This window comes from Stegostoma tigrinum, chromosome 37 (genome assembly GCF_030684315.1).
Source record: "Stegostoma tigrinum isolate sSteTig4 chromosome 37, sSteTig4.hap1, whole genome shotgun sequence".
Lineage (NCBI taxonomy): Eukaryota > Metazoa > Chordata > Chondrichthyes > Orectolobiformes > Stegostomatidae > Stegostoma > Stegostoma tigrinum.
The window spans coordinates 9,425,155-9,451,853 of record NC_081390.1 but is presented as its reverse complement, the minus strand read 5'-3'; the positions used below and the strand labels follow the sequence as shown (position 1 = coordinate 9,451,853).

General features: G+C 44.7%; 1 protein-coding gene across 2 annotated transcripts in view; it reads left to right on the top strand.

The window, feature by feature from the left end:
- The window catches only part of ptpn20 (protein tyrosine phosphatase non-receptor type 20), a 389,207-nt gene that overhangs the window by 77,454 nt on the left and 285,054 nt on the right, over positions 1–26,699 (top strand). For both annotated transcript variants that reach the window (XM_048563379.2, XM_059640399.1), the window contains exons 4-5: positions 588–653; positions 8,650–8,835. In XM_048563379.2, coding sequence (XP_048419336.2) covers positions 588–653; positions 8,650–8,835 — 252 coding nt within the window. The remainder of the gene's footprint in view (positions 1–587; positions 654–8,649; positions 8,836–26,699) is intronic.

The window sequence follows — 26,699 nt, the reverse complement described above, 5'->3', positions numbered from 1 at the left end:
AGGGTAATTAGCCAAGGCCTTTTCCCCAGGGTAGCAGAATCCAAAACTAGACGGCAGAGGTTTAAGGTGATAGGGGAAGGATTTAAAAGGGACATAAGGGGCAACTTTTTCACACAGCGGGTGGTGTGTGTGTGGAATAAGTCACCAGAGGAAATGGTGGCTCTAGGTACAATTACAATATTTAACATCTGTGTGGGTACATGGATAGGAAGGGTTTAAAGGGATATGGACCAAATGCTGGCAAATGGGTCTAGGTTAATTTAGGTTATCTGGTCGGCGTGTGTGAGTTGGACTGAAGGGTCTGTTTCTATAATAGTACAAAACAACTCTTTCCCAATACACTTGTGTAAAATTTATATTAAAATACCTGAGCCAGACTTTGCTTTGCAAACGGATAGTACAACCTGTTGTTGTTTGCTGCTATATGCTGCCTGTCTTGCTTTTAATGCCTTGAGTTTAGGTAATATTACTGCAAAAGAGAACCTTCACTATATCCCCTACCAAACAGAAACTGTCAGCTTGCTTTCTCTCAGTCAGGTCTCTGGTTGTGATGGGCTGTTTCACCTTGTTTGTTTTTTTGCCTTTAGATGCATGTGTACTCACTGGGAATGACCCTGTACTGGGCAGTCGATTATCAGCTTCCTGAAACACAGGTGAGATTTGCTAAACTTGGAGAATTAGTCCAAGAAAAGTGAGAAATTGTTTTCAGCCCTTTGACTGTTTGGGAAAATAAACAGCTTGGATTTTGTCCAGTTACTAAATAAACCGAACTGACTCTGTTGACCTTTGTATCTTTTCCTTGTCAGAACTATGAAATTCGAGAGGGTTCAGAGAGATTTACCCAAATGTTGCTGGGCATGGAAGGTTTGAGTTATAAAGAAAGGCTGGGACTTTTTTCACTAGTGCTGAGAAGGCTAAGAGGATACCTTAGAAAGGTTTACAAAATCAACAAAGGTATAGATAGGGTTAAAGGGAGATGCCTTTTCCCTACGATTGGGCATTTCAAGACCAGAGGGCTTATTTTTAAGGTGAGAGGAGAAATATTTTAAAAGACACGAGAGGCAATTTAATTTACTCAGAGAGTGGTTTGCGTGTGGAATGAACTTCCAGCGGAAGTGGTGGATATGGGTATAGTTACAACATTTTGAAGACACTTCGATAAGTGCATGAATAGGAACGGTTTGGAAGGGTATGGGCTGGAAGCAGGCAGGTGAGATTAGTTTAGTTTGGGATTATGTTTGGCATGGACTGGTTGGACTGAAGTGTGTGTTTCCATGCTGTCTGACTCCATGACTCTAGGTCTCTATGACACCTGCTCATTAATGGGTGAGATTGTTTGAGGTGTATTCAATTCCTCGAGAATTCTTTGACTCTTTCTATTAATCCATTGGACATTAGGGTTGCTAGCAAGGCCTGCATTGATTATGTCCTCCAAATTGCCCTTGAAGGTAACTCCAAACTTCCTCCTTAAATACAACCTGGCTTGCTAGGCCCTATCAGAAGGCAGGTAAGAGTCATCAGGATTGCTGTGGATCTAGAGGGACATGTAGTCCAAACCTAGTAAGGTCAGTTGAGTTCCTGTCCTTAATGTACATAAGATCTGATTTTCTGACAACCCAGTAATTACATAGTGACCGTTATTAATTCATTCCGGTTTAGTTCAATTTTGACCCATCGGCTGCTGTGATGGAGTGGAATTTGAACTCTTATACCAGGTCATTATCCCCCAGCACCCCTAAAACAGGATTACTAGCCCAATAACTTAAACACTATCTTTACCACTTGTATGAAGGCTATCTTGTGATACAAAGAGATGCCAACAACATCGGTTGAATTCCTGCGCTAACCAAGGTTATCATGAAGGATTTTCCTTCTCCGCCTCCCCCCTTTCCTGTGGTGACCCTCAGGTTAAACCATCACCAGTCATCTCTCTTCTGTGTCTCTCTCTCTCTCTCTCTCTTTCTAATGAGCGATGGCAGCTTTACCTTTTATACTTGTTAATGACAGATCAAGAAATCGAGACACATCCAGAAGTTAATGTTAGTTGCTTTAGAAAGACAGAACTTACAGCACAGTTCAGAACATGGCAAAACACCGCATGAAGCACTTTTAAACTTGATCAATGTTGCCATGTGGAAGTCAATTTTCACATAACAAGCAATCAGAAATCTGATTTTTTTTCTGAGTGTTCATTGAATGAGAGTTGGATGTGACAAGGGGAAAAGCCTCCGACATCCCAAATAATGCCATGGATTATTCATTCACCCTTGAGAGGACAGATTGAAGCCAAATGTGACAGCTGAAAGATGGCACCCCTGACAGATTATTTTGTAATTCTTTCACAGGATAAGGGTTTTACTAGTGAGGTCAGCATATCTTCCGCCTCTCAAATGGCCCTTGAGAAACTGATGGTGGCTTGGCTGCAATCCATGCAGGATATTTACACCCAGAGGGCTGTTCTGGAGTGAATGCCAGGATTTTGACCTAGTAACAGTGAAAGAGCAGAAACATATTCCCAAGTGAGGATGAGAGATAATGGGAACTGCAGATGCTGGAGAATCCAAGATAATAAAATGTGAGGCTGGATGAACACAGCAGGCCCAGCAGCATCTCAGGAGCACAAAAGCTGACGTTTCGGGCCTAGACCCTTCATCGGTGAGGGGGATGGGGTGAGGGTTCTGGAATAAATAGGGAGAGAGGGGGAGGCGGACCGAAGATGGAGAGAAAGGAAGATAGGTGGAGAGAGTATAGGTGGGGAGGTAGGGAGGGGATAGGTCAGTCCAGGGAAGACGGACAGGTCAAGGAGGTGGGATGAGGTTAGTAGGTAGGAGATGGAGGTGCGGCTTGGGGTGGGAGGAAGGGATGGGTGAGAGGAAGAACCGGTTAGGGAGGCAGAGACAGGTTGGACTGGTTTTGGGATGCAATGGGTGGAGGGGACGAACTGGGCTGGTTTTGGGATGCAGTGGGGGAAGGGGAGATTTTGAAGCTGGTGAAGCCCACATTGATACCATTTGGATGCAGGGTTCCCAAGCTGAATATGAGTTGCTGTTCCTGCAACCTTCGGGTGGCATCATTGTGGGACTGCAGGAGGCCCATGATGGACATGTCATCTAAAGAATGGGAGGGGGAGTGGAAATGGTTTGCAACTGGGAGGTGTAGTTGTTTATTGCGAACCGAGCGGAGGTGTTCTGCAAAGCAGTCCCCAAGCCTCCGCTTGGTTTCCCCAATGTAGAGGTAGCCACACCGAGTACAGTGGATGCAGTATACCACATTAAGCAGAGGTTCACCTGTACATCTGCCAATGTGGAAAGTCATCTTGGGGCCTGGGATAGGGGTGAGGGAGGAGGTGTGGGGGCAAGTGTAGCATTTGTGAGGATGTTGTGTGATGTGGAAGGGAACTTGCAGGTATGGTGTTCCAATGCATCAAAATTCCAAAGCACTTAATAGGAGCAATTATCTCACAAAACAAGATTTTGGGACATGAGTTAAAATCCTAGAATCCCTACAGAATGGAAGCAGACCATTCGACCCATCGAATTCTCACTGACTCTCTGAGGAGCATCCCACTCTATCACTGTAAAACTGCATTTCCCATGACTAATTCACCTAGCCTGCACATCCCTGGATGCTATGGGGCAATTTAGCATGGCCAATCCATCTAACCTGCGCATCTTTGGATTGTGGGAGGAAACCGGAGCACCCGGAAGAAACCCATGCAGACACAGGGAGAATGTGCAAACTCCACACAGACAGTCACCCGAGGGTGGAAATAAACCTGGGTCCCTGGTGCTGTAAGACAGGCTAACCACTGAGTGCGAACCATTTTGCCCACCTACTAGGTGTGAAATAAAAATCAGAAAGGGAGAAACAGAGAGCCTTTGAAGGGTAGTAGAGTAGAAGGAGGAGTGAGGTGATGGCAAGATTTGAAAACCAGGATGAAGACCTTAAAGTCAAATCTTGTCAAACTGGAAGCTAATGATAGTCAGCAAGAACTAAAAGTGGAACCTGGTATATGATGGAATGTGGACAGCAGTGAGCTTCAAGAGTTTTAGGATGTGGGAGGCAGACCAGGAGTTTGTTGAGATAGGTAATAAAAGACATTCCGTCTCAGCAACAAATGAGCTGGAGGTGAAACAAAATTGGGTGGTGGAAAAAGGTATTGGGAAGGCATGTTATCAATGGTGGGATAAGTGGTTAGAAGCTCATTTCAAAATCAGATAGGACACTGACACTGCGAAAAGTTTGGTTTTGCCTCAAACACGAGCCAGGGAAATGGATTGAGATGTGGCAGGGGGCATGGAGTTTGTGGTATGCACGGATGAAAATAGTATTTAATTGGAGGAAAGGAGTGTTCATCCAGTACTTGATGCTGAACAAGCAGTCTGATAATTCAGAGATAGTACATGTGGGCTGGTGCTGTAAACAGGAATTGGAACATAATAGAGATAATAGGAACTACAGATGCTGGAGAATCCGACACTGTTATGCTGTGGGAGTTGGTGCGCTTGAAATGGATATTGGTTTCTAGGTGGTTGCCCGAGATAGAGACAGAGAGGTCCAGGAAGGTGAGAGAAGTATTAGAGATGGTCCAGGTGAACTTAAGGTTGAGGTGGAAGGTGTTGGTGAAGTGGATGAACTGTTGAGCTGCTCATGGGAGTACGAGGCGGCGCCGATATAGTCATCAATGTAACGGGACTCCCACAGCAACCTTGAATACACCTCCTCCCACCCACCTTCCTGTAAAAATTCCATCCTCTATTCCCAATGCCTTTGCCTCCACTGCATCTGCTCCCAGGATGAGGGATTCCACTCCGGTAAATCTCAGATGTCCTCGTTTTTCACGGACCGCAACACCCACACTCCCCCACCCCCACAGTGGCTGAGAACGCCTTCAACCATGTCTTCCACATTTCCCACAACTCATTCCTCACACCTCGCCCCTGTAATAACCGCCAAAAGAGAATCCCCTTCGTCCTCACATACCACCCCACCCATCTCTGGATCCAACGCATCATTCTCCGATACTTCGGCCATCTGCAATCCGACTCCACCACCAAAGACATTTTTCCCTCTCCACCCTAGTCTGCCTTCCATTTGGACCACTCTCTCTGGGACTCCCTTGCCTGCTCCACACTCCCCTCCAACCTCACCACACCCGGCACCTGCCCTGCAACTGCAGTAAGTGCTACACTTGCCCCCACACCTCCTTCCTCACCCCCATCCCAGGCCCCAAGATGACTTTCCACATCAAGCAGAGGTTCACCTGCACATCTGCTAATGTGGTATACTGCATCCACTGTACCCAGTGTGGCTCCCTCTACATCGGGGAAACCAAGCGGAGGCTTGGAGACTGCTTTGCAGAACACCTCCGCTCGGTTCGCAATAAACAACTGCACCTCCCAGTCGCAAACCATTTCCACTCCCCCTCCCATTCTTTAGATGACATGTCCATCATGGGCCTCCTGCACTGCCACAATGATGCCACCTGAAGGTTGCAGGAACAGCAACTTATATTCCGCTTGGGAACCCTGCAGCCCAATGGTATCAATGTGGATTTCAGAAGCTTCAAAATCTTCCGTCCCCCTACTGCATCCCAAAAGCAGCCCAGCTTGTCCCTGCCTCACTAACCAGTTCTCCCTGTCACCTATCCCCTCCTCCCACCTCAAGCCGCACCCCTATCTCCTACCTACTAACCTCATCCCGCCCCCTTGACCTGTCCGTCCTCCCTGGACTGACCTATCTCGTCCCTACCTCCCCACCTACACTCACCTTTACTGACTCCATCCCTGCCTCTTTGACTTGACTGTCTCCTCTCTACCTACCTTCTCCTCTATCCATCTTCTATCCACCTCCCCCCTCACCCTATTTATTTCAGAATCCCCTTACCCTCCCCGCTTCTGATGAAGGGTCTAGACCCGAAACATCAACCTTCCTGCTCCTGCGATGCTGCTTGGCCTGCTGTGTTCATCCAGCTCTACTCCTTGTTGTCTCCTGTCATTGGAACGTAATGCTGTGTTTTCAAACAGTGTTTTCATTGGGCTGCATGTAGATGAGAATTAGGGAAGGAGAACAGATAGATTAGACAAACAGAGAAAAAATACAGGCCATTTGGCCCATCAAGTCTCTCTGCTGTACATCAGCTCCTGATTGAACATAGACCTCGACACAATTTTCCGGCACCATCCCCATATCTTTTGATGTTCTCTATCTATAAATTTATTGATCTCTACCTTAGACAGAATCAATGACTAAGCTTTCACCACCTTCTGAGGTAGAGCATTCCATAGATTCACCACCCTCTGAGTGAAGAAACTCCTCCTCATTTCGGGCTCTCAGTGGACTACCCCTTGTTCAGAGATTCTGTTCTTTTGTTCTAGACCCGCCCGCCTCCCCAGTAATCTTGTGAGGGGAAACATCCTTTCTTCTGTCTGCTGTGTTGAGCCCTGTAGCAATTTTATAAGCATCACTTCTCGTTCTTCTCAACTCTGGAGAATGAAGGCCAAGTCTCCTTAATCTCTTGCTGAAACGATCCTACCATCCCCGGAATCAGTCCAGTGAACATACATTGCAGCCTCTTAATGGTTAGTATTCCCTTCCTTAGGTTAGGAGACCCAAAACTATACACAGTGCTCCAAGTGCACTCTAACCAATTGCAGCAAGACAACTTGTGTTCCCGGGGAATTCCAGAGATCAGGATATAGCAGTGGGAAGAAAGCCGTTGCTGGATGTGACTTTTTAGCTTAGATTGGACAGAGAGGAATTGAATGAGGCAATGGGAATTTCACCCAGCTGGACTATAGGGGGAGGTGTTGGAGGACGATGATGTGATTAGTCTCGGCGGACAGATTAAGAAAGGCAAGGAAGGAAGGTTAATTGTTGTGTCACTTGTGACTTCGTCAGTGTTGTGTGAGTGGCGTGGTGTGACAGAAAGCTGATCAGAGAAATTGCTTCAAGGATAGTTTCTGGACAGCAAACAAGTAAAGCTGACTTGGGCGCAAGTCATTTTTTCTCTAATGAACTTGATTTAATGTTTGTATAGAATGCAGAAAGCATCATTATGAGAAAAGTGTCTTTTTGCCTGATTGAACAAATGCAATACAAGTCTGCTGTGCTTTCAGTCTTGCACCTCTCAGTGTTTACTCAACTGTTCACGAACCCATCTTCTGCCAACAAACCCAACTTACACCAGCTGTGTGAACATATTTTTACCTTTGACGTTCTGCTGTGTTAAGTTGTTTTAGCTTTCGGTCAAGAGCCCTCACCTTCTCTGTCTTTTGCTCCATGATAGTTTCTGCGGTTGTACTGTTTAAACTAAAAGCGAAAATGGACTGGAACTTTTACTCAGTAACCAGCTGGAGGAGAGGCAAAACACGAGAGTGGAATTGATATTCATTAACTATAAAAATAATTAATGTAACAATACATAACCTCCATCTACCAACTTTGCCATTCCTGACCAAAACCTAGTACTCTGTCAGCTCTTCTTTTTTTTTTGTGTCGTTATTGTCTTTGAAATAGTGCTGCGAGATCTCTTGAGTCTACTTGAGAGAGCACTGACTATCTCTTCCAAAAGGTATTATCTCCAGTTGAGCTGTTAATTTTTAAAAAATTTTATTCATTCACGGGACGGGGACATCACTGGCTAGGCCAGCATTTATTGCCTATCCCTAATTGCCCCGAGGCCAGTTGAAAATCAACCATGTTACTGTGTGTCAGGAGTCCCATGTATACCAGAACAGGTAAGGATGGCAGTTGCCTTTCCTCGAGGAACTAAGTGGGTTTTTCGAACAATTGACAATGGATTCGTGATCATGATTCCACTCTTAATTCCAGATTTTCACTGAATTCAAATTCCATCTGCTCTGGTGGGATTTGAGCCCAGGACCCCAGAACATTAATAGGGTCTGTGGATTAACAGCCCAGCGATAATACCATCAGGTCATCACCTCTGTATGATTGGGGCTTCCTCCCTCATCCCTCTGAATGCTTCAGGCCAATTTAGTGGGCATCAGACGTGGCCCCTGGGAACAGTGAGCCACAGTTACTATTTGGACTGGCAGCACCATTCACTGAAGATGGGCCATTTTGCCCAAAATGGTGGTAAGTCTTTCCCCAGGGGACTACCTTGGAGTCCATCAGGCTTCTTGTAAAATGCCAGTGGTGCCCTTGACTGGCCATTAGCTGGCCGTTTATTGGGTACCTAAGGGTGAAAATTAAGGCAGGTCATGACAAGCACAGTGATGCTGCTATGATGCCCAGTTCCATAGCCCATCATACATGATGGTGGGGCAGGGGGAGGGGGTAGGGGGTTGTGAAGGGTACTGCAGCGTGGGTGGTGGGAAACTGTAAAATTCCACACAATGATTAATTAAAAATGGGGAAATGCTTTACAGCTAAACCACATTGTCTCATCAAAAGAATCAAGGACATTTTTATGCAACATTTTCGAAGAATGTAATTGTTCTCTTGTCGAGCCTAAAAGATTTAGCTAATTGCTTCTCTTCTGAGAACTGAAGATCATCATGTTAAGTGCCATGATAATCGCAGCACTCTGCAGTATAATTTACTGTTTGGGAAAGGATTCTGGTTTTTGGGATCACGCTTTTTTTCCACATTGGATCTTATTTTTCTCTGTTGTGCCCATCACAGCCAGTCCAGCTTAGTGGCCAATTGAATCAGCTCTTACTGAGCATGTGCGAGGACCTCCCACACAAGAGAGTATCCTTGGACACCATCGTAAATACCTGTGAAACGCATCGGCAGAACTTGGAACTGCCCCCAGCAAGCACGTTCTTAAGGAAACTTGTTCAGCTGGTGCTTGGAACTACGGCAGAGGTCAGTGATGTAAAATCAATGCTTTCCTGATGTTCCTTTCTTAAGACAAAGAAACCTACAGCACAGGAACAGGCCCTTCGGCCTCCAAGCCTGCACCAATCAAGATCCTCTGTCTAATCTGTCATCTATTTTCTAACGGTCTGTGTCCATTTGCTCCCTGCCCATCCATGTACCTGTCCAAATATATCTTAAAAGATGCTAACGTGTCTGCATCTACCACCTCTGCTGGCAATGCGTTCCAGGCACCCACCACCCTCTGTGTAAAGAACTTTCCACGCATATCTCCCTTAAACTTTCCTCCTCTCACTTTGAACTCATGACCCCTAGTAATTGAGTCCCCCACCCTGTCTATACCCCTTGTGATTTTGTAGACCTCAATCAGGTCCCCCCTCAATCTCTGTCTTTCTAATGTAAATAATCCTAATCTACTCAACCTCTCTTCATAGCTAATAACTGCTCACAAGATGAGGGCATCACTCACCAAGCCAGCATTTATCACCCAACCCTAATTGCCCAGAGGGCAGTTTAAGAGTCAACAACATTGCTATGGGTCTGGAGTCACACATAGATCAGATAATGGTTTCACAGTCATTATTAATTCCAGATTTTTTGAAATTCTTGAATTCAAATTCCATCATCTGCCATGGCAGGACTTGAATTTGGGTCTTAAGGACATTACCTGGGTCTCAGAATTAAATAGCCTAGCGACAATGCTGCCAGGCCATCGTCTCCCCTGTTCTGGCTGATTACATCCTGCCCCAATCCAGCGTTGAACTGCTCTGTACTCTGGACTGTTTGGAGGCACATTATAATTCTCTTACAACATCGCTGTGGTCTGTGTTGGGTTAAATAATTAAAACTGAAATCCAGGGGTTTGATTTTAATCAGTATAATCTTTAACTGCAGTGTGAGAATGCTTGTGGTGAAACATTGCTGACACTATGAAGTGTGTTCCTTGTTATTTGCTCAGTGTGTTAACAGCAGTAGCTTTGCTGAATTGTTGGTATTGTGGTTGGGATTCTCCCTCTGTGCTGGCCAACAGAGGTCAGGAATACTTCCAAGTATTGACTGTCTGCCTGACTGGGTCACTGAATGCCTCTACCATCTAAACTCATTCACGCTACCTGCAGGGACCTGGAGGTCAACTGGTGCATCCCATATGGACTCTGTTAATTGGTCAAAATAGGCCACGGATAAGTCAAGATAATAAAATGTGAGGCTGGATGAACACAGCAGGCCCAGCAGCATCTCAGGAGCACAAAAGCTGACGTTTCGGGCCTAGACCCTTCATCAGAGAGCCCTCTGATGAAGGGTCTAGGCCTGAAACGTCAGCTTTTGTGCTCCTGAGATGCTGCTTGGCCTGCTGTGTTCATCCAGCCTCACATTTTATTATCTTGGATTCTCCAGCATCTGCAGTTCCCATTACCACGGATAAGTCATGTCTGTGACTGACTGTGTCTGCATGAGTAGCCCTGTTTTATCCTTCTGTCTTCACTCCTCCTATCCTACCTCCACCAAACTAACCCATGAGTGAGAGAAGGACTCCTGCCCATTTCCATTTCAGGCCCCAATGGGAGCTAAAGCTCGGACCCTTTCGCTGTGACCAACAGACTTTACTTGTTAAAGAGCAGTATTTCTCTTTTCAATAAATTATCTTCCTCCCTTGCTTTGATTTCTGCCTTGGGTTTGCTAACAAGTTTCAATAAAGCTCAACACAAGCAGGAACAACATATTATTTTCTGCTTTGGCGCTTTGCAGCCACCAGGACCCAACATTGTGGTTTAACAACTTCAAACGTTAGTGTTTTCTCTCCATTTTGATTCTTCCACCCCAATGGCCACATTTAATTTGTGTTTTGTTGACTTAACCAGTAACATTTTCTCCTTTGCATACTCACCGTTAACGCCTACTTTACGTCTCTGTCACTGACTTACCACTAACACCTATTTTACATTTCAGTCTCTCCTTTACCACTAATAGCACGACCTTTGTCTTTTTCTCCAGGTATCTTCAGCATCTATTCCATTCTCTCCTCCACGCCCTCTGCCAACAGCATAAAACCCAGCATTTTCATCCCCTTCTGATTCTAAACAAGAGCCACAATGGAACAAAAACAGAAGTTGCTGGAAAAGTTCAGCAGATCTGGCAGCATCTGTGAAGAAAAAATCGGAGTTAACATTTCGGGTCCGATGACCCTACCTCAGTTCTTATAAGTCCTGAGGAAGGGTCACTGGACCCGAAACCTTAACTCTGATTTTTTCTTCTCAGATGCTTCCAGATCTGCTGACCTTTGTCAGCAATTCCTATTTTAATTTTCACTTCACTCCCATATTCTTGTGGAAGTGGGAATTCCTTTCCTCAGTGAGCGGACTTTGCCCTCAGGTAGCCAGGACTTTGCGAAAGAGCTATCTTTTGTGAGCCTTGACAGTGCTAATGGTTATGAGATCAAATCTTACCCTGGTAAAATTTAGATCTGTCATGAGCCCCATGAATTGTATTGCATTTCAAAAACTTACCAGGTTCAGGACTGCCTTTTGGGAAGGGAACTTTAGACCCATGGTCCGTAACTCGAACCGATACAATGCTGTAACCCTGGAGCAGCTCTGGTACCTTGGTGAGATCCAACAATCTGAGGACATAACCCTGCCCCAATCTGATGAAAGATCATTGATTTGAAATGTTCAATCTTTTCTGTCCACAGTTAGTGCCAGTCCTGCTGAGTATCTCCAGCATCTTCAGATGAGGTTGAGAAGGGGAGTCCTTCACGGTAACTGTAGGAATCGAACCCACCACTGTTGATGTTACTGTGTATCAGAAATCTGCACCCCCTCAGGAAGGACCATAAGGGTTGATAGATTAGAACATAGAAAAGTACAGCACAGTACAGGCCCTTCGGCCCACGATGTTGTGCCGTGGACGATTAGATTAGACTAAACACTTTTACAGAAAGATTTATTGGAAAGTGCCTGCTGTTAGGCCTCTGGAATCACACCTGACTGAAGATGCTTCCCTTTTTTTGTTCTGGTTGTTGCAACGTGGGTGTTATTGATAAGACCAACATTTGTTGCCCATCGTTTAATTTCCCTGGAGAAGGTGCTGGTGAGATGCCCTCTGAGCTCCACCAGTCCTTGTGGTTTCAGTGCATCCACAGTGCTACTGGAAAGGGACTCCCAGGACATCTGATCCAGCCATAGTGAAGGATTGGCAATCAGAATGCTAAGTTATGTGTTTTGCAGAATTATTCAGTTTTGGAGAAAGCTCATGTATGTATCTGAAAACAATGGCCACCAGATCAACATTCTGGAGGGGTTTACATTGACCAGAAATTGAATTGGGCTTGCCATGTAAATACTGTGGCTACAAGAGCGAGTCAGAGGCTAGGAATCCTGCAGTGAGTAACTCACCTCCCAGCTCCTCATCATCAAACAGGCACAAACCAGAAAGAATACTCCTCACTTGCCTGGATAAGTGCAGCTCCAACAACTCTCCAGAATCTTGACACCATCCAGGACAAAATGGCCTGCTTTAATGGCACGATATCCACAAGCCAGCACTTCCTCAATCACTGAAGCTCTGCAACAGCAGTGTACTATTTACTTGACGTGTTGCAGAAATCCACCAAGACCCTTCCTCAGGACAGCACCTTCCAAAGTGGCAACTACTACCATCGATAATGACATGGGCAGCAGGCAAATGAGATCACCATCACCTGCAAGTTCCCACCCAAACCACTCACCATCCTGAGTTGGAAATATATTGTTATTCCTTCACTGTCACCAGGTCAAAATCCTGGAACTCTCTCCCTAACAACATTGTGCATGTACCTACGCCAAATGTGCTGCCATGGTTCAGGAAGGAAATTCACCAACGCCTTCTCAAGATCCTGTACCTCGGTATCTTTGTACTTAAGTGGAGCCATAAGTGGTGACTTGCCAACTTTTCACTGTACCCACATAAGTAAATGTGACAATAAAGCCAATTGAGTTCAAGGGCAGTGAGGGATGGGCCATTAATGTTGGTCTAGCCAGTAACACTCACATGTTGTGAATGAATAAATAAAACAAAAATTAGAAATATAAACAGGGCTGACGAAACATGGAATCATTGAGGATGTCTGTGGAGAGCAGAGTTCCCATTGGGAATTGTCTAGCCTTCATGGCTGAATAACTAAGTAGAGAACATACCAGAGGAATGGGAAGCAAAACTCCGTAATATAATCTCTAACAGATTAGGTCATTGCAAAGGCACAGTGCAAATGCCTCAGAGCCGAGGGCTTTCTGCATTCACCATGATGGAAAGTAGCTGATCAAGCAAATGTGTTTTCCAGACTTGTAACTGATTTAACAGATAAGAAGCTGATTTGCATCTTTCTTTGCATGGACAACATGTCCTTTTGCTGAAGGTATCTTGGCTGAGCGAGCTGTGGGCTCAGTGCAAAAGCATGTTCGACTGAGATCCTTGCGAGTTGCACGGATTTCCCATTTACCAAACAAAGCTCACAAATCAAACAGGAGCTCCTGCATCTTTGGCAACGAAATGGGAATCTACACTGCATTCAAACCCTGATAAGAGCCACTCTCAGATCGTCACCTTGTGGGTCTCGCTATCACAAGACTTTCTGTTAAACTCAGTAATTGTGCTGACTGCTCTAAGCACTTTCCGCTCAGTTGAATTCTTCCAGCCATGGCACCCTGCAGTTTACCAGCTGCAGAGGAGGACAGTTAGCTTTCATAACAGCTTCTGAGCATTAGCAATTCCAAAGCAACTCTTCCAAATGCAACTTTCTTCAATCCAAGGAGCCTTACAGATCAGTAACGTCACATTAAACTGAACACCCTCCAACAAAGCCCTCATTAATGATGCATTTGTTGTCTTCCTGTGTACCATCTGTGTTGCTGGGAAATAAGCTCCACGGTTAATGGTTGTTTGTCGCCAACAAGCTGCTGATTCCATCTTGGCTCATTATTGCCGCAAGTGTTTGTCAAATCCCACATGTGGATCTTGACAATTCACTGAGAAATGTCTCTTTCACCTGAAAAAATGGGAGTGCTGTTTATTAATTGCGCAAAAGCTTGTCAAGAAATTTGGAAAACAGAAGTCATAGTTGGGTTTTCAGGAAGATAAATGCTGGAACAGCTTGTTTCTTGGTATTAGGTCAAGGAAGGCCTTGAGCCCATATTGGAAAACGCTTGAATGTGATAGAAAGCCTCTAAAATAATTCTGGTTGCCAGTTTTCCCAGTGGCCGGCTGATAAAGCGTTGGCAAATTCTCCAAGCAATTGAAATCCCAAAACAGAATCTGGCGCATCGAGCAAAAAGCGCTCCGGTAAATTGTCAGGGAGGTGAAGAGAGGTTTCTTAACCATAGAGTGGTGAGCCAGTGGAATTCTCTGCCATAGAAAGTCATTGAGGCCAAAACATTGAATGTTTTCAAGGAACTTAACATCGTTCTTAGATAAAGGGATCAACGGCTGTTGGGCGAAAGCAAGAAAGAGGCACTGAGTTGGATGATCAACCATGATCACATTGAACAATGGAACAGACTCAATAGCCTACTCCTGTTCATACTTTCTATGTTTCTTTGAAAAAGCCTGTGAATTTCAATAAGGGTAAAAGTTGGCTGTTCTTTGGTGGCATTTCATGCCGACTACAGTAGTAACATGTAGAGCAAAGGCTTTAAGCAGCAGTGAAATCAACATTCGCCAGCCTCCCAGTCTCTCTTCCTTCACATGGTGCTACCTCTTCCAGTTTCAAGCCTTTTATTTTTAGTGCAAGCCATCAGTGACAGACGCAGTGTTGCTCCACTCACTGAAGGGCACTGAGATTTAAATGATTGTTTTCGCTGTTTTCATTTTGTATCTCATTAGCACTATAATATAAAATGTTATCACTTTGGATGAAAACCTTAAAAAAAAATTCTGCATTATTTGGTCTTTATTGCAAGCTTTTTCCATGACACTGTTTTTGCCATACCATCATACTCATACAGTCCCATCCTCTTAATTGGATTTACTTGTCTCAAATTCTGTCTTTGGTATTCAGTTTGGGTTTGAGTCCTGATTTCAGGCCTCCGTAAACTCCGTTGTATCATTAGAATCTCTACAGTGTGGAAGTAGGCCACTTGGCCCATCGAACATACCTAGCCCCTACCCTGTAACCCTGAATTTCCCATGGCTAATCCACCTAGACTGCACATCCCTGGATAATATGGTCAATTTGGCATGGTCAATCCATTTAACCTGCACCTGTTTGAACTGTGGGAGGAAACCCATGCAGACAGGAGGAGAATGTGCAAACTCCATGCCGACAGCCCCTCAAGAATAGAATCAAACCCAAGTCCATGGTGCTGTGAGGTAGCAGTGCTAACCACTGAGCCACTGTGGTGCCCTGTGACAACACAAAATGGGCCATTTGGCTCATCACTTCAGTCCATATTATTCTCTGGGTAACCGAAAAGCACAGTTTGCACTCCTTTTCCTTTTAGCCATTCAATCTCGTCTTCACTGTTGAGTTTGTTTCCACCTCAGCTGCTCAATGTGGAAGTGAATTCTACAGACTCACAACTCTCTCTAGAAAGAGGTTATAACATTCACAGGTCCACATTTAATTTGGTATCTACCTGTTCTTGACTTGTTGAATAAGGTTGGTTGAAAAGTCTATGTGAAATTCTTTCACAGTCGTAAATACTTCTGGACTATTGACACCTAATCTGCATCATTCTCACGAGGAAATGCCTGCTTGATTCCAGATTTTCTTAAAATAGGGCAATATATCAGTGAAGGGTCAGAAAGGAGGGTCCCGACCCGAAACATCAGCTTTCGTGGTCCTCTGATGCTGCCTGGCCTGCTGTGTTCCTCCAGCTCCGCACTGTAATATATCAATGAATGCATGTTGTGCTCTTTCCAAAGTCTCAAAGATAGTCTTATCAGCCTGACCGTGCACACAGTACCCGAAGCTTAAACATGCACCAACAGATTCAAGAATAGTTTCTTCCCTGCTGTTATTAGACTTCGGAAAGGACCTCTTAAATTTCAAATCTGATGTTAATATTGCTTTTTGTGCTGTAACTTTGTATTCCTCACTCTCATGAGGGTGGCATGGTGGCTCAGTGGTTGGCACCGCAGTCTCACAGTGCCAGGGACCCAAGTTCGATTCCAGCCTCGGGTAACAGTCTGTGTGGAGTTTGCACATTCTCCCTGTGTCTGCGTGCGTTTCCTCCGGGTGCTCTGGTTTCCTCTCACAGTCCAAAGATGTGCAGGCTAGTTGGATCGGCCATGCTAAATTGCCCATAGTGTTCAGGGGTGTGTGGCTTATAGGGAAATGGGGTTGGGTCTGGGCGGGATGCTCCAAGGGGCGCTGTGGATTTGTTGGGCCGAAGGGCCTGTTCCCACACTGTAGGGAATCTAATCTAATCTAATCTAATCTGATCTGATCTTCACTCTATGATCATTGTTTGGTATGATCTGCCAGTATTGCAAGCAAAACAAACTTTTCATTGTCCCTCGGTACAATAATAAATCAGATCAAATCAAATAATCAAAGTCTTTGTAGTTCGAAGCCTAGAAACATGAGAAGGTCAACCAGCCCCTTGATCCTGATCTGCCAGCCATGACTGATATTAACTCTGTTGATTTCTTGCATTATCCCCATATCACTTGATGGCTTTAAATTCTACAAATCTATTAACCTCTGTCTTAATGGCCAAGCCTCTGCAGTCCTCTGAGATGGCCAACGATAAATATTGGCTAAACCTTCAAATTGCTCCTCATCTCAGCCCTAAAGGATTGCTCCATTTTCTTGCTCCTTGTTGCCTCATTCAGCAAGGTGAAATGTTCTTTCTGTTTTGCACTTGAAGAATTGTATAAATTTCAATGAGCTCACTCTGTCAGTCAATTTAGCTCAATAATTAAGGCTAGGTCTCCTCAATCTCGCATAGGACTGTCGCATGATCCAGGGATTAATTTGTTGCTCTCCTCAGTGGCAAGTATATTCCCCCTTGGATAAGGGGGACTAAAGCTGCACATTATATTTCAGATGCATCTCACCAATGCTGTGCATAATAGCAGCAAGACATCTTGACTCCTGTACTCAATTACCAATGTAACGAAGGCCAACATGACAAAGAATAGCACAGTGCAGGGACAGCCCTTCGGCCCACCAGGCCTGTGCCAACACTTGATATATTTCTAAACTAAAACCCTTCTGCCTCTAGTGGTCCACACCCCTTTATTCTCTGCCTATTCATATATCTGCCCAGGTGCCTCTTAAACGTTGCTATCGTAACTGCTTCCACCACCTCCTCCAGCAATTACCATCTTCTTTATAAAAACCTGCCTATCTCGTCTCTGTTAAACCTTCCTCCCTTTTACCTTCAACCTTTGTCGTCTGGTAATTGACATTTCTACCCTGGTAGAAAGATTCCAACTAGCCATTCTATCTATGTTTCTCCTAGTTTTGTAAGCCTCTGTCAAGTCACCACCCCATCTCCTGATGTTCGAGTGAAAACAAACCAAGTTTGTCCTCATAGTTAATATGCTCCAAAAAAGGTAACATCCTGGTAAACTTTTTCTCTACCCTTTCCAAAGCCTTCACATCCTTCTGGTAGTATGGTGACCAAACTGTGCACAATATTCCAAACTAAAATTCTGTACAGCTGCAACATGACTTACAATATTTATACTCTATGCCCGAAGCAGTGAAGATATGAGTGCCTACGCCTTATTCACCACCTTGTCAACTTGTGTTGCCATTTTCAGGGAACTGTGGACCTGTATGCCTCGATTCTTCTGTATGTTAATGTTTCTGAGGTTTCTGCCATGTACTGCATACTTCCCCCCTGTTTCACACCCTCCAAAATGCATCACCTTGCATTTGTCTGGATTAAATTCCATCTGCCATTTCTGTGCCCAAGTCTCCAGCCTATTTATATCCTCCTCACTATCTGCAGCTCCCCCAACTTTTGTGTCTTCCGCAAACTTACTAATTAGGACACTTACATTCCCCTATATTACAAACAACAGGAATCCCAGCACTGATCCCTGCAAAACACGACCGGTCATTGATCTCCAGACCCCACTAACCCTACTGTCTATCTTCCATCTCACCAATTCACTGTGAATATCATGTTACTTCACCTTCTGTTCTAGCCTGCCATGAGGGACCCTATCAAAGGCCTTGGCTAAAGTCCATGGAGACAACATCCACCAGCCTGCCCTCATCAATCATCTTTGTCTCTTCCTCAAAAAACCTTAATGAAGTTTGTTAGATGTAATGTACACCACACAAAGCCATGTTGCTTGTTGCTAATAAGTCCGTACTCTTGCAAATGTGAGTAAATCCTGTCCCTATGAATCTTCTCCAATAATTCCCTTGCTATAAAGCTGACCAGCCTATAGTTTGTCAGATTATCACTGTTGCCCATCATGAACAAAGGAGTCACGTTGATTAGAGATAATGGGAACTGCAGATGCTGGAGAATCCGAGATAACAAAGTGTGGAGCTGGATGAACACAGCAGGCCAAGCAGCATCTTGTGCTCCTAAGATGCTGCTTGCCCTGCTATGTTCATCCAGCACCACACTTTGTTAGCAACATTGGTTATACTCTCGACAACATTGGCTGTTCTCCAGCATTTGTATTTTGCCATCCTAATTGCTTACTGTACCTTCATGCTATTTCCAGTGAGTACATGTCAAAGGGAACCTGGGTCCCTTTGGATATCAGCCCTTCCCAATTTCTCACCAGTTAAAATATCCTGTACGCCTTTCAGGGTGCATTTTTTTTTCCTCAGGGCTTTTAATTTTTGGTGACTTCTTTTTGGCTCTCGCCATCTCTTTTGCTTAGTTCATGGTGCCACATCATGACACTCCGTATTCATGTTTACTGTTGAGGTGTTTAGACTCTCGGAAACAAATTTGGAAGATTTCATCAATATCCCCAAAAATCATCAAACCTTCATTCAGTTGTAAACCAGTGGAGTTACTTTTCTCAACACAATAACCTTTAAGTAAGCAGCAAAAGTGTTTCTTAAAATAACTGGCAAAATCTTCTACACACAAAAAGCCATCACCCTAAATGTGTCTTCTAAACTGTTGAGGTCACAGCTTGTGCATTTTTATCACGTGCACAAAGTTGGATTATTTTAACTTGGCAATTAATACCATTTTAACTGCATTACAGATCTAAATTTGGCAGGTGTTTAGCGGGGGCACGGATAGCGAGAGGGGCTAGGGAGGGTGTTGGCTGTGGTTGACAGAGCAGGTTCTTATAGTTTCTTCCAATTTACTTTCAGAGATTACATTTTTCTTGTTGAATGTCCCCATGCAAGTTTTTTTTTAAACAAATTCACCCTCTGCCTCACTCCTACCAAAGTGACGAATCTTACACTTATCTACGTTGTATTCTGTCTGCTGCTGTAGGGATTGTAACAGGGTTAGACAGCTGGAGGTCATAGATTTAGTCCCCTGACTGGGGATTTGAACCTGGTCCAATCTGGGGCCCTTAGCTGACATATCAAAATGGCAAGTGTCAGAGATAGTACCTGACTCTGATTGAGGCAGGCTTCTTTACAGTCACAGTCATAGACATAGAGTCATACAGCGTGGAAGCAGACCCTTCGGTCCAACCAGTCCATGCAGAACATAATCTCAAACTAAATTAGTCTCACTTGTCTGCTCCTGGCCGATGTCCCTCCAAACCTTTCCTATTCATGTACTTATCTAAATGTTTTTTAAACATTGTAACTGCACCTGCATCCCCCACTTCCTCAGGAAGTTCATTCCACGCGCGAACAGCGTGTAAAAAATTTGCCTCGTGTTTTTTTTTAAATTCTCCTCTCTCACTTTACAAATATGGCCCCTAGCCTTGAAATCCCCCACCCTAGGGAAAAGACATCTGCCATTCTCCTTATCTATTCCCCTCATGATTTTATAAACCTCAGTTAAGTGACCCCTCAACCTCCTACACTCCAGTGAAAGAAGTCCCAGCGTATCCAGTCTTTCTGTATAACTCAAACCTTCCAGACCCGGGAACATCCTGATAAATTCTACTGCACCCTCTCTAGCTAAATAATACCCTTCCTAAAGAGTGCATTGGTGACAGGATAGTGGTCTCTGTTGAGTTATTTCAGCAAAATTCTTGACTACTCACTCAGCATGTTCAAAGCCCCTTGAAACCTCTTTGAATCCTCCTCACAACTTGACAATTAGAAATGTTACTTTCGGTCTCCATTCAATAGCTGATTTTAAAGCTCAGCTCTGTGCAAAATTTGGAAACATTAACCTGGAAGGTGATGACAACCAAGCTGCGAGTTCTCAGTCACATTGCAGTTGATTGAGTGATTTAACTTGCCAAGTTAGATAGCTGTTGCAGATTGCTTAAGGAAAGAGCGATTAAAGAAAAATATAAAATGAGAGTCAATATCTTGTTCATGATTATTGGGCTGTCTTTAAGATTTCTATCATGCAGGCCCACTTAAAAAATTGGAATTCAAATCTGTGGTATAGATTGTGCTAGACACCAAGATCTGATTTGATCGACACTCATAGTCATATTTTATTATAATACCGGAATGACATTGGATTTATTTCCACACCACGTTAACCTGAGATGCCGATTTTAGTTCCCTGTGAACTGTTCCACCAACACTCTCGAAAGGGATGACACGGTGTGGTTAGCACTGTAGCCTCACAGCAGCAGGGACCCGGGTTCGATTCCAGCCTTGGGCATCTGTCTGTGTGGAGTTTGCACATTCTCCCCATGTCTGCGTGGGTTTCCTCTGACAGTCCAAAGATGTGCAGGTTAGGAGGATTGGCCATGCTATATTATGCATAGTGTCCAGGGATGTGCAGGCTAGTTGGATTCGCCATGGGAAATGCAGGGTCACAGAGAGTGGGTAGGAGGGTGGATCGTATTGGGAGGTTGGTGTGGCCTTGATGGGCTGAATGGACTGCTTCCAAGGATGATTCTATGATTCTCTGATTGTCCATCATACTGGAAATATAATCATGGCTGATTTGCATAAAAAATTGCTTTCCTCTTAGTGAGATTGAATTCTATCTGGCCTTTTTTAACCTGTTTCTGCTTTTAGCATTCTCCCTTTGCAGCTTCCCTTGTTCTTTATAAAAAATTAACCATATTTGCTATTTTTGTATCATGTACAAATTTTGACATTATATCCTGTTAAGACTGCATCCGAAGCAAAGGAAAGAACTTGCGTTGATATAGCATCTTAAAAAATTGCAAGGTTTTAAAGAACTTTACAGCTATTGAAGCATCAATTATTTGTCTAATTATTAATTCAAAGTACTGCTCTTCTTCCAATTGTTGGAATTCTTTAAATCGAGGGGCTCGCTGGTTCCGCAGCATATTTTAGGTGACAGTCTGGTGCTCCAGTGAAATAGGAGTCTGGAATATTTTATCATGCCTCCGAATCTCCTGTTCACAGTGAACAAGACTGGCCTTGAGCTAAACTCCTGTGAGCTAGCCCTTCCACAGATCCAACCCAAACTCTGGGCAGGTACGTGGATGACACTTTTGTAACTATCAAAAGAACAGAAATTGAGAACACCCACTGACTGATCAACACCATACTCACAACGATCAGATTTACAAGAGAGGAGGAAGAAAACAGCAACAAACTCCCGTTCCTGGACATGATGTTGGAAAGAAAAGAGAACAGTGACTTCACTACAAAAATATACAGGAAATCCACGCGTACTGACCAGATCTTAAACTATCACAGCAAACTCCCCAACTCTCACAAGAGGAGCTGCATTAGGACCCCTCTTCAAAAGGGCTGCCACACACTGCAGCACACCTGATTTACAGAAGGAAGAACACCCCTACAAGATCTTCACCAGGAATGGATACCCCCGCAGCTTCATCCACAGACGCCTAGCCGACAAACACAACCAGGACACAACCAAACACAAAAAACAATAACCACCTTTATCATATATAAAAAACACCTCAGAACTGACAGTCAGACTAAGACTGCAAGGAATGATTACAGCACTACAGCCACACTAAGAAAACAACTGACTAGGGTAAAGACCCATTAGGTACTATGGACAGGACGAATGTTGTTTACAAGATACCATGCGGAGTCTGTAAAAAAAACACTATGTGAGACAAACAAGCAGGCAACTAGCAACCCGCATCCACAAACACCAGCTAGCAACTAAACAACACGGCCAGGTGTATAGATAATAAAATGTGAGGCTGGATGAACACAACAGGCCCAGCAGCATCTCAGGAGCACAAAAGCTGACGTTTCGGGCCTAGACCCTTCATCAGAGAGGGGGATGGGGGGAGGGAACTGGAATAAATAGGGAGAGGGGGGAGGCGGACCGAAGATGGAGAGTAAAGAAGATAGGTGGAGAGGGTGTAGGTGGGGAGGTAGGGAGGGGATAGGTCAGTCCAGGGAAGACGGACAGGTCAAGGAGGTGGGATGAGGTTAGTAGATAGGAGATGGAGGTGCGGCTTGGGGTGGGAGGAAGGGATGGGTGAGAGGAAGAACAGGTTAGTGAGGCAGAGACAGGTTGGACTGGTTTTGGGATGCAGTGGGTGGAGGGGAAGAGCTGGGCTGGCTGTGTGGTGCAGTGGGGCGAGGGGACGAACTGGGCTGGTTTTGGGATGCAGTGGGGGAAGGGGAGATTTTGAAGCTGGTGAAGTCCACATTGATACCATTAGGCTGCAGGGTTCCCAAGCGGAATATGAGTTGCTGTTCCTGCAACCTTCGGGTGGCATCATTGTGGCACTGCAGGAGGCCCATGATGGGCACATGATGGCTTCATCTACATTGGGGAAACCAAGCGGAGGCTTGGGGACCGCTTTGCAGAACACGTCCGCTCGGTTCGCAATAAACAACTCAACCTCCCAGTCGCGAACCATTTCCACTCCCCTTCACATTCTTTAGATGACATGTCCATCATGGGCCTCCTGCAGTGCCACAATGATGCCACCCGAAGGTTGCAGGAACAGCAACTCATATTCTGCTTGGGAACCCTGCAGCCTAATGCTATAAATGTGGACTTCACCAGCTTCAAAATCTCTCCTTCTCCCACTGCATCCCAAAACCAGCCCAGTTCATCCCCTCCCCCCACTGCACCACACAACCAGCCCAGCTCTTCCCCTCCACCCACTGCATCCCAAAACCAGTCCAACCTGTCTCTGCCTCCCTAACCTGTTCTTCCTCTCACCCATCCCTTCCTCCCACCCTAAGCCGCACCTCCACCTCCTACCTACTAACCTCATCCCACTTCCTTGATCCGTGCGTCTTCCCTGGACTGACCTATCCCCTCCCTACCTCCCCACCTATACTCTCCTCTCCACCTATCTTCTTTTCTCTCCATCTTCGGTCTGCCTCCCCCTCTCTCCCTATTTATTCCAGAACCCTCACCCCATCCCCCTCTCTGATGAAGGGTCTAGGCCCGAAACGTCAGCTTTTGTGCTCCTGAGATGCTGCTTGGCCTGTTGTGTTCATCCAGCCTCACATTTTATTATCTTGGATTCTCCAGCATCTGCAGTTCCCATTAACACGGCCAGGTATCCTTGGTTTCAATACACATGGATGAGAAAAACCAGACTTTCAACTGGGACAACACCACTATCATAGGACAAGCCAAACAGAGGACAGCCTGGGAATTCTTGGAGGCTTGGCATTCATCTGTGGACTCCATCAGCAAACACATTGAGTTAGACTCAATACACCGACCATTACAATGCCCAGCTGGAACTGACACCTACTGGAAGTAGCAAAAACCAGACCGTATAAATTTGAACTGGCACAAGACAACAGCCCTTCACAGTAGGCTCCACAGCACTGAGGATGTCACCTAGGAAGGGGTAGAAATGTCTGCTATTAAACCTCCCAACTCGGCCAACACACCAACATCTACAGTGAGCTAAAAACTCAGGGATGCTATTATCCACTTCCAACCGTTTTATATTGCTACCCTTCATCCCAGTTCTGTTTTTTCCTCCATTCTAACCAATTTTCATAGAATTCTCCACGGTGTAAAATATGCCATTTGATCTGTCAAGTCCATAGTGACGTTCTGAAGCATAGCCCAAACAGACCCACTTCACTACTCTATCCTCTAACACTGCATTTCCCATGGCAAATCCACCGAACCTACACATCCCTGGACACTGTGGGTAATTTACCATGGCTAATCCGTCCAACCCACCCGTCTTTGGACTGGGAGGAAACCCATGCAGACACGGTGAAAATGTTCAAACTTCGCACAGATCGTCACCCGAGGCTGGAATCGAACCCATGTCCCTGGCACTTTGAGGCAGCAGTCCTAACCACTGAATCACTGTACCACCCTGTAACTGTAATTGAGGTTTGTGACCGTTCCCCAGCTGCATTACTCTTCATTTTCCCCCAAAATATTCCAGCTGGTACCATTGCAAACGGTATCCTGAAGTCCATGTGCAATACATTAATTCAGGTTCAGTTCCCTCCCTTGTATCTGATTTAAGGAAAAGATTCCTAATTCCTATAATTACGCAAACTGGTTCTATCTCCCTTTTCTAAAATAACTGCTCCATTAAAGTGAAACAAAGAACTGCGGATGCTAGAAAGCTGAAACAAAAACAGAAATTGCAGGAGGAACTCAGCAAGTCTGGCAGCATGTGCGCAGAGAAAGCAGTCAGTATTTCAGCTCCACTGACCATTCTTCAGAACTGATAGTCGCCAGGGATATATGCTGAAGACAAGGGATGGGGCCAGTGGTAAGAGGAGAGTTGTGATAAATTGGGATGGAGCCCAGACACAGTGAGAAAAGCTGATAATGGAAACTATAAGTGGTTAAAAATGGGTTGGCTGTGCTGAAAGACCCTGTTTGATGACAAAATAGGTAACAGGTATGGAGCTGGAGGAACACAACAGGCCAGGCAACATTTGAGGGGCAGGAAAGCTGACATTTTGGGTGGGGACTTTTTCTGAAGAAGGGTCCTGACCCGAAATGTCAGCTTTCCTGCTCCTCTGATTCTGCCTGACCTGCTGTGTTCCACCATCTCCACGCATTGTTATCTCAGACTCCACCATCGGCAGTTCCTACTGTCTTCATGTGAGACCAAGTCCTGGTGTGCATGTGTGTGGGTAAAGGACGTGAAAGAAGGTGTGCAAGCCCGAAATTTATTGAACTGTTTAGTGAGTCCTGAAGGCTACAGGGTTCCCTAGTGGAAAATGAGATGCTATTCTTCCAGTTTGCGCTGAGCCTGGCTGGAGCACTGTAGCAATCCCGAGACAGAGATGTTGGCCAGGGAGCATAATGGCATGTTGTAGTGGCAGGTAATCAGAAGCTTAGGGGTTTATTTTTTGTAGACATAACATAGGTGTTCTGCAAAGCGTTCGCTCAGTGAGTGATTTGTCTCCCCAGTGTCTCGGAGACCATGTTATAAGAAATGAATACAGTAGACAAGATTGAGTGAAGTGCAGGTTAATCGCTGCTTCACTTGGAAGGTATGTCTGGGCTCTTGGATAGTGAGAAGGGAGGAAGTAAACAAGTGTTACACCTTCTGCAATTTCATAGGAAGGTGCTGTGGGGTTGTGGGGTCATTTTGGGAATGAGGGAGGAGCAGAGACCAAGGTGTCCCGGAGGGAATAAAACCTATTGAATGCTGACAAGGGAGGGCTCCATTGTCCATTCTACAGGTCTCTGACTCACTCCCACACCCAGTCGATAAAAATGTGCCAGGAATTTCCTTTATCACTTTCCAGTTTTTTCAAAGGGTTAATTCTGAAGGAATATGAGTGGTAAAATGTGCAGAACATCCACAACTTTGCTCGTGGTCCTAAAATGTATTCATTGAGTGCTGACATTTCTCCATTTAGCTCAACAAACCTGTCTAGGCTTTTCAGATTATCTATCAGAATGTAGTTCATTTGACCTTTACACCCTTCAAGATGCATTTTCTGCCAGGGATCCTCCTTAGTAAAGAATAATTAAAGACTTCCGCCATTGTTTGAACATCCTTGACAGATTGACATTCCCTACATCTCAGGAGTCCCAGCTCACTTCAAAATAACATTGCCAATTTACTGACGTACTTTTCAAAATTATGTTTCAATGTTCCTATGAATTCTTCTCCTTTTATTCCTATTAGCTTTCCTCATATTCTCACATGTCGGTTTTAGATTTTGTCATTTTTCACATGGCAGCAGTCGGCCTCTGTTTTCAGGTTTCACTTATTTAATATTAATTTTTTTTCATTTGTGACCTTGTAAAATCACTCTTGGCTTCCTTATTCTGGAATGGAATGCTTTGTAGCCCTATTTGACAATAGTTCTCACCATTGGCTCTGCTCAATGAGTGCCTGACGTCAACTTGCACCCTATGCGTCTCCTTGGAAACCAATCCAAGGCCTACTTTGCCTGGCCTACATACCATGAAAACTGGTTACAGTGACCCAAATCTACTTGTAGGCACATGGGCTTACAAAGCAAAGCTACAGGGTCAACCAGCTGTCTGTTTTTTTTTGGATTTGGCCGATAACGTACAATACCTGAAAAGTTTCTGAATGTAGTACAATACAAAATAGTTGGAAAATAATCAATCAGATTAAAGAAAGTCAACTGATTTGTTTTGAGACGTAGCATACCTCCAGAGTTGATGAGATCTTTCCAAATTAAAGTCAGATCTACAAGTTGGGGGGGGTGGGGTAAATCATATGGGCATTAATAAAGAGGTATTTTCTTTCTTAAAAAATTCTTTGATTGTTTTCATTTACCGGTTGTAATTAGCTTGGGGTGTTGGATGGTTGGAAATGACATTTTCACTGAATATCAGGAATCATCTTGTTGGGCAATAATGTAACTGTTCACTTTTCAGTGAATGTGGGATTCAGTCTGGGTG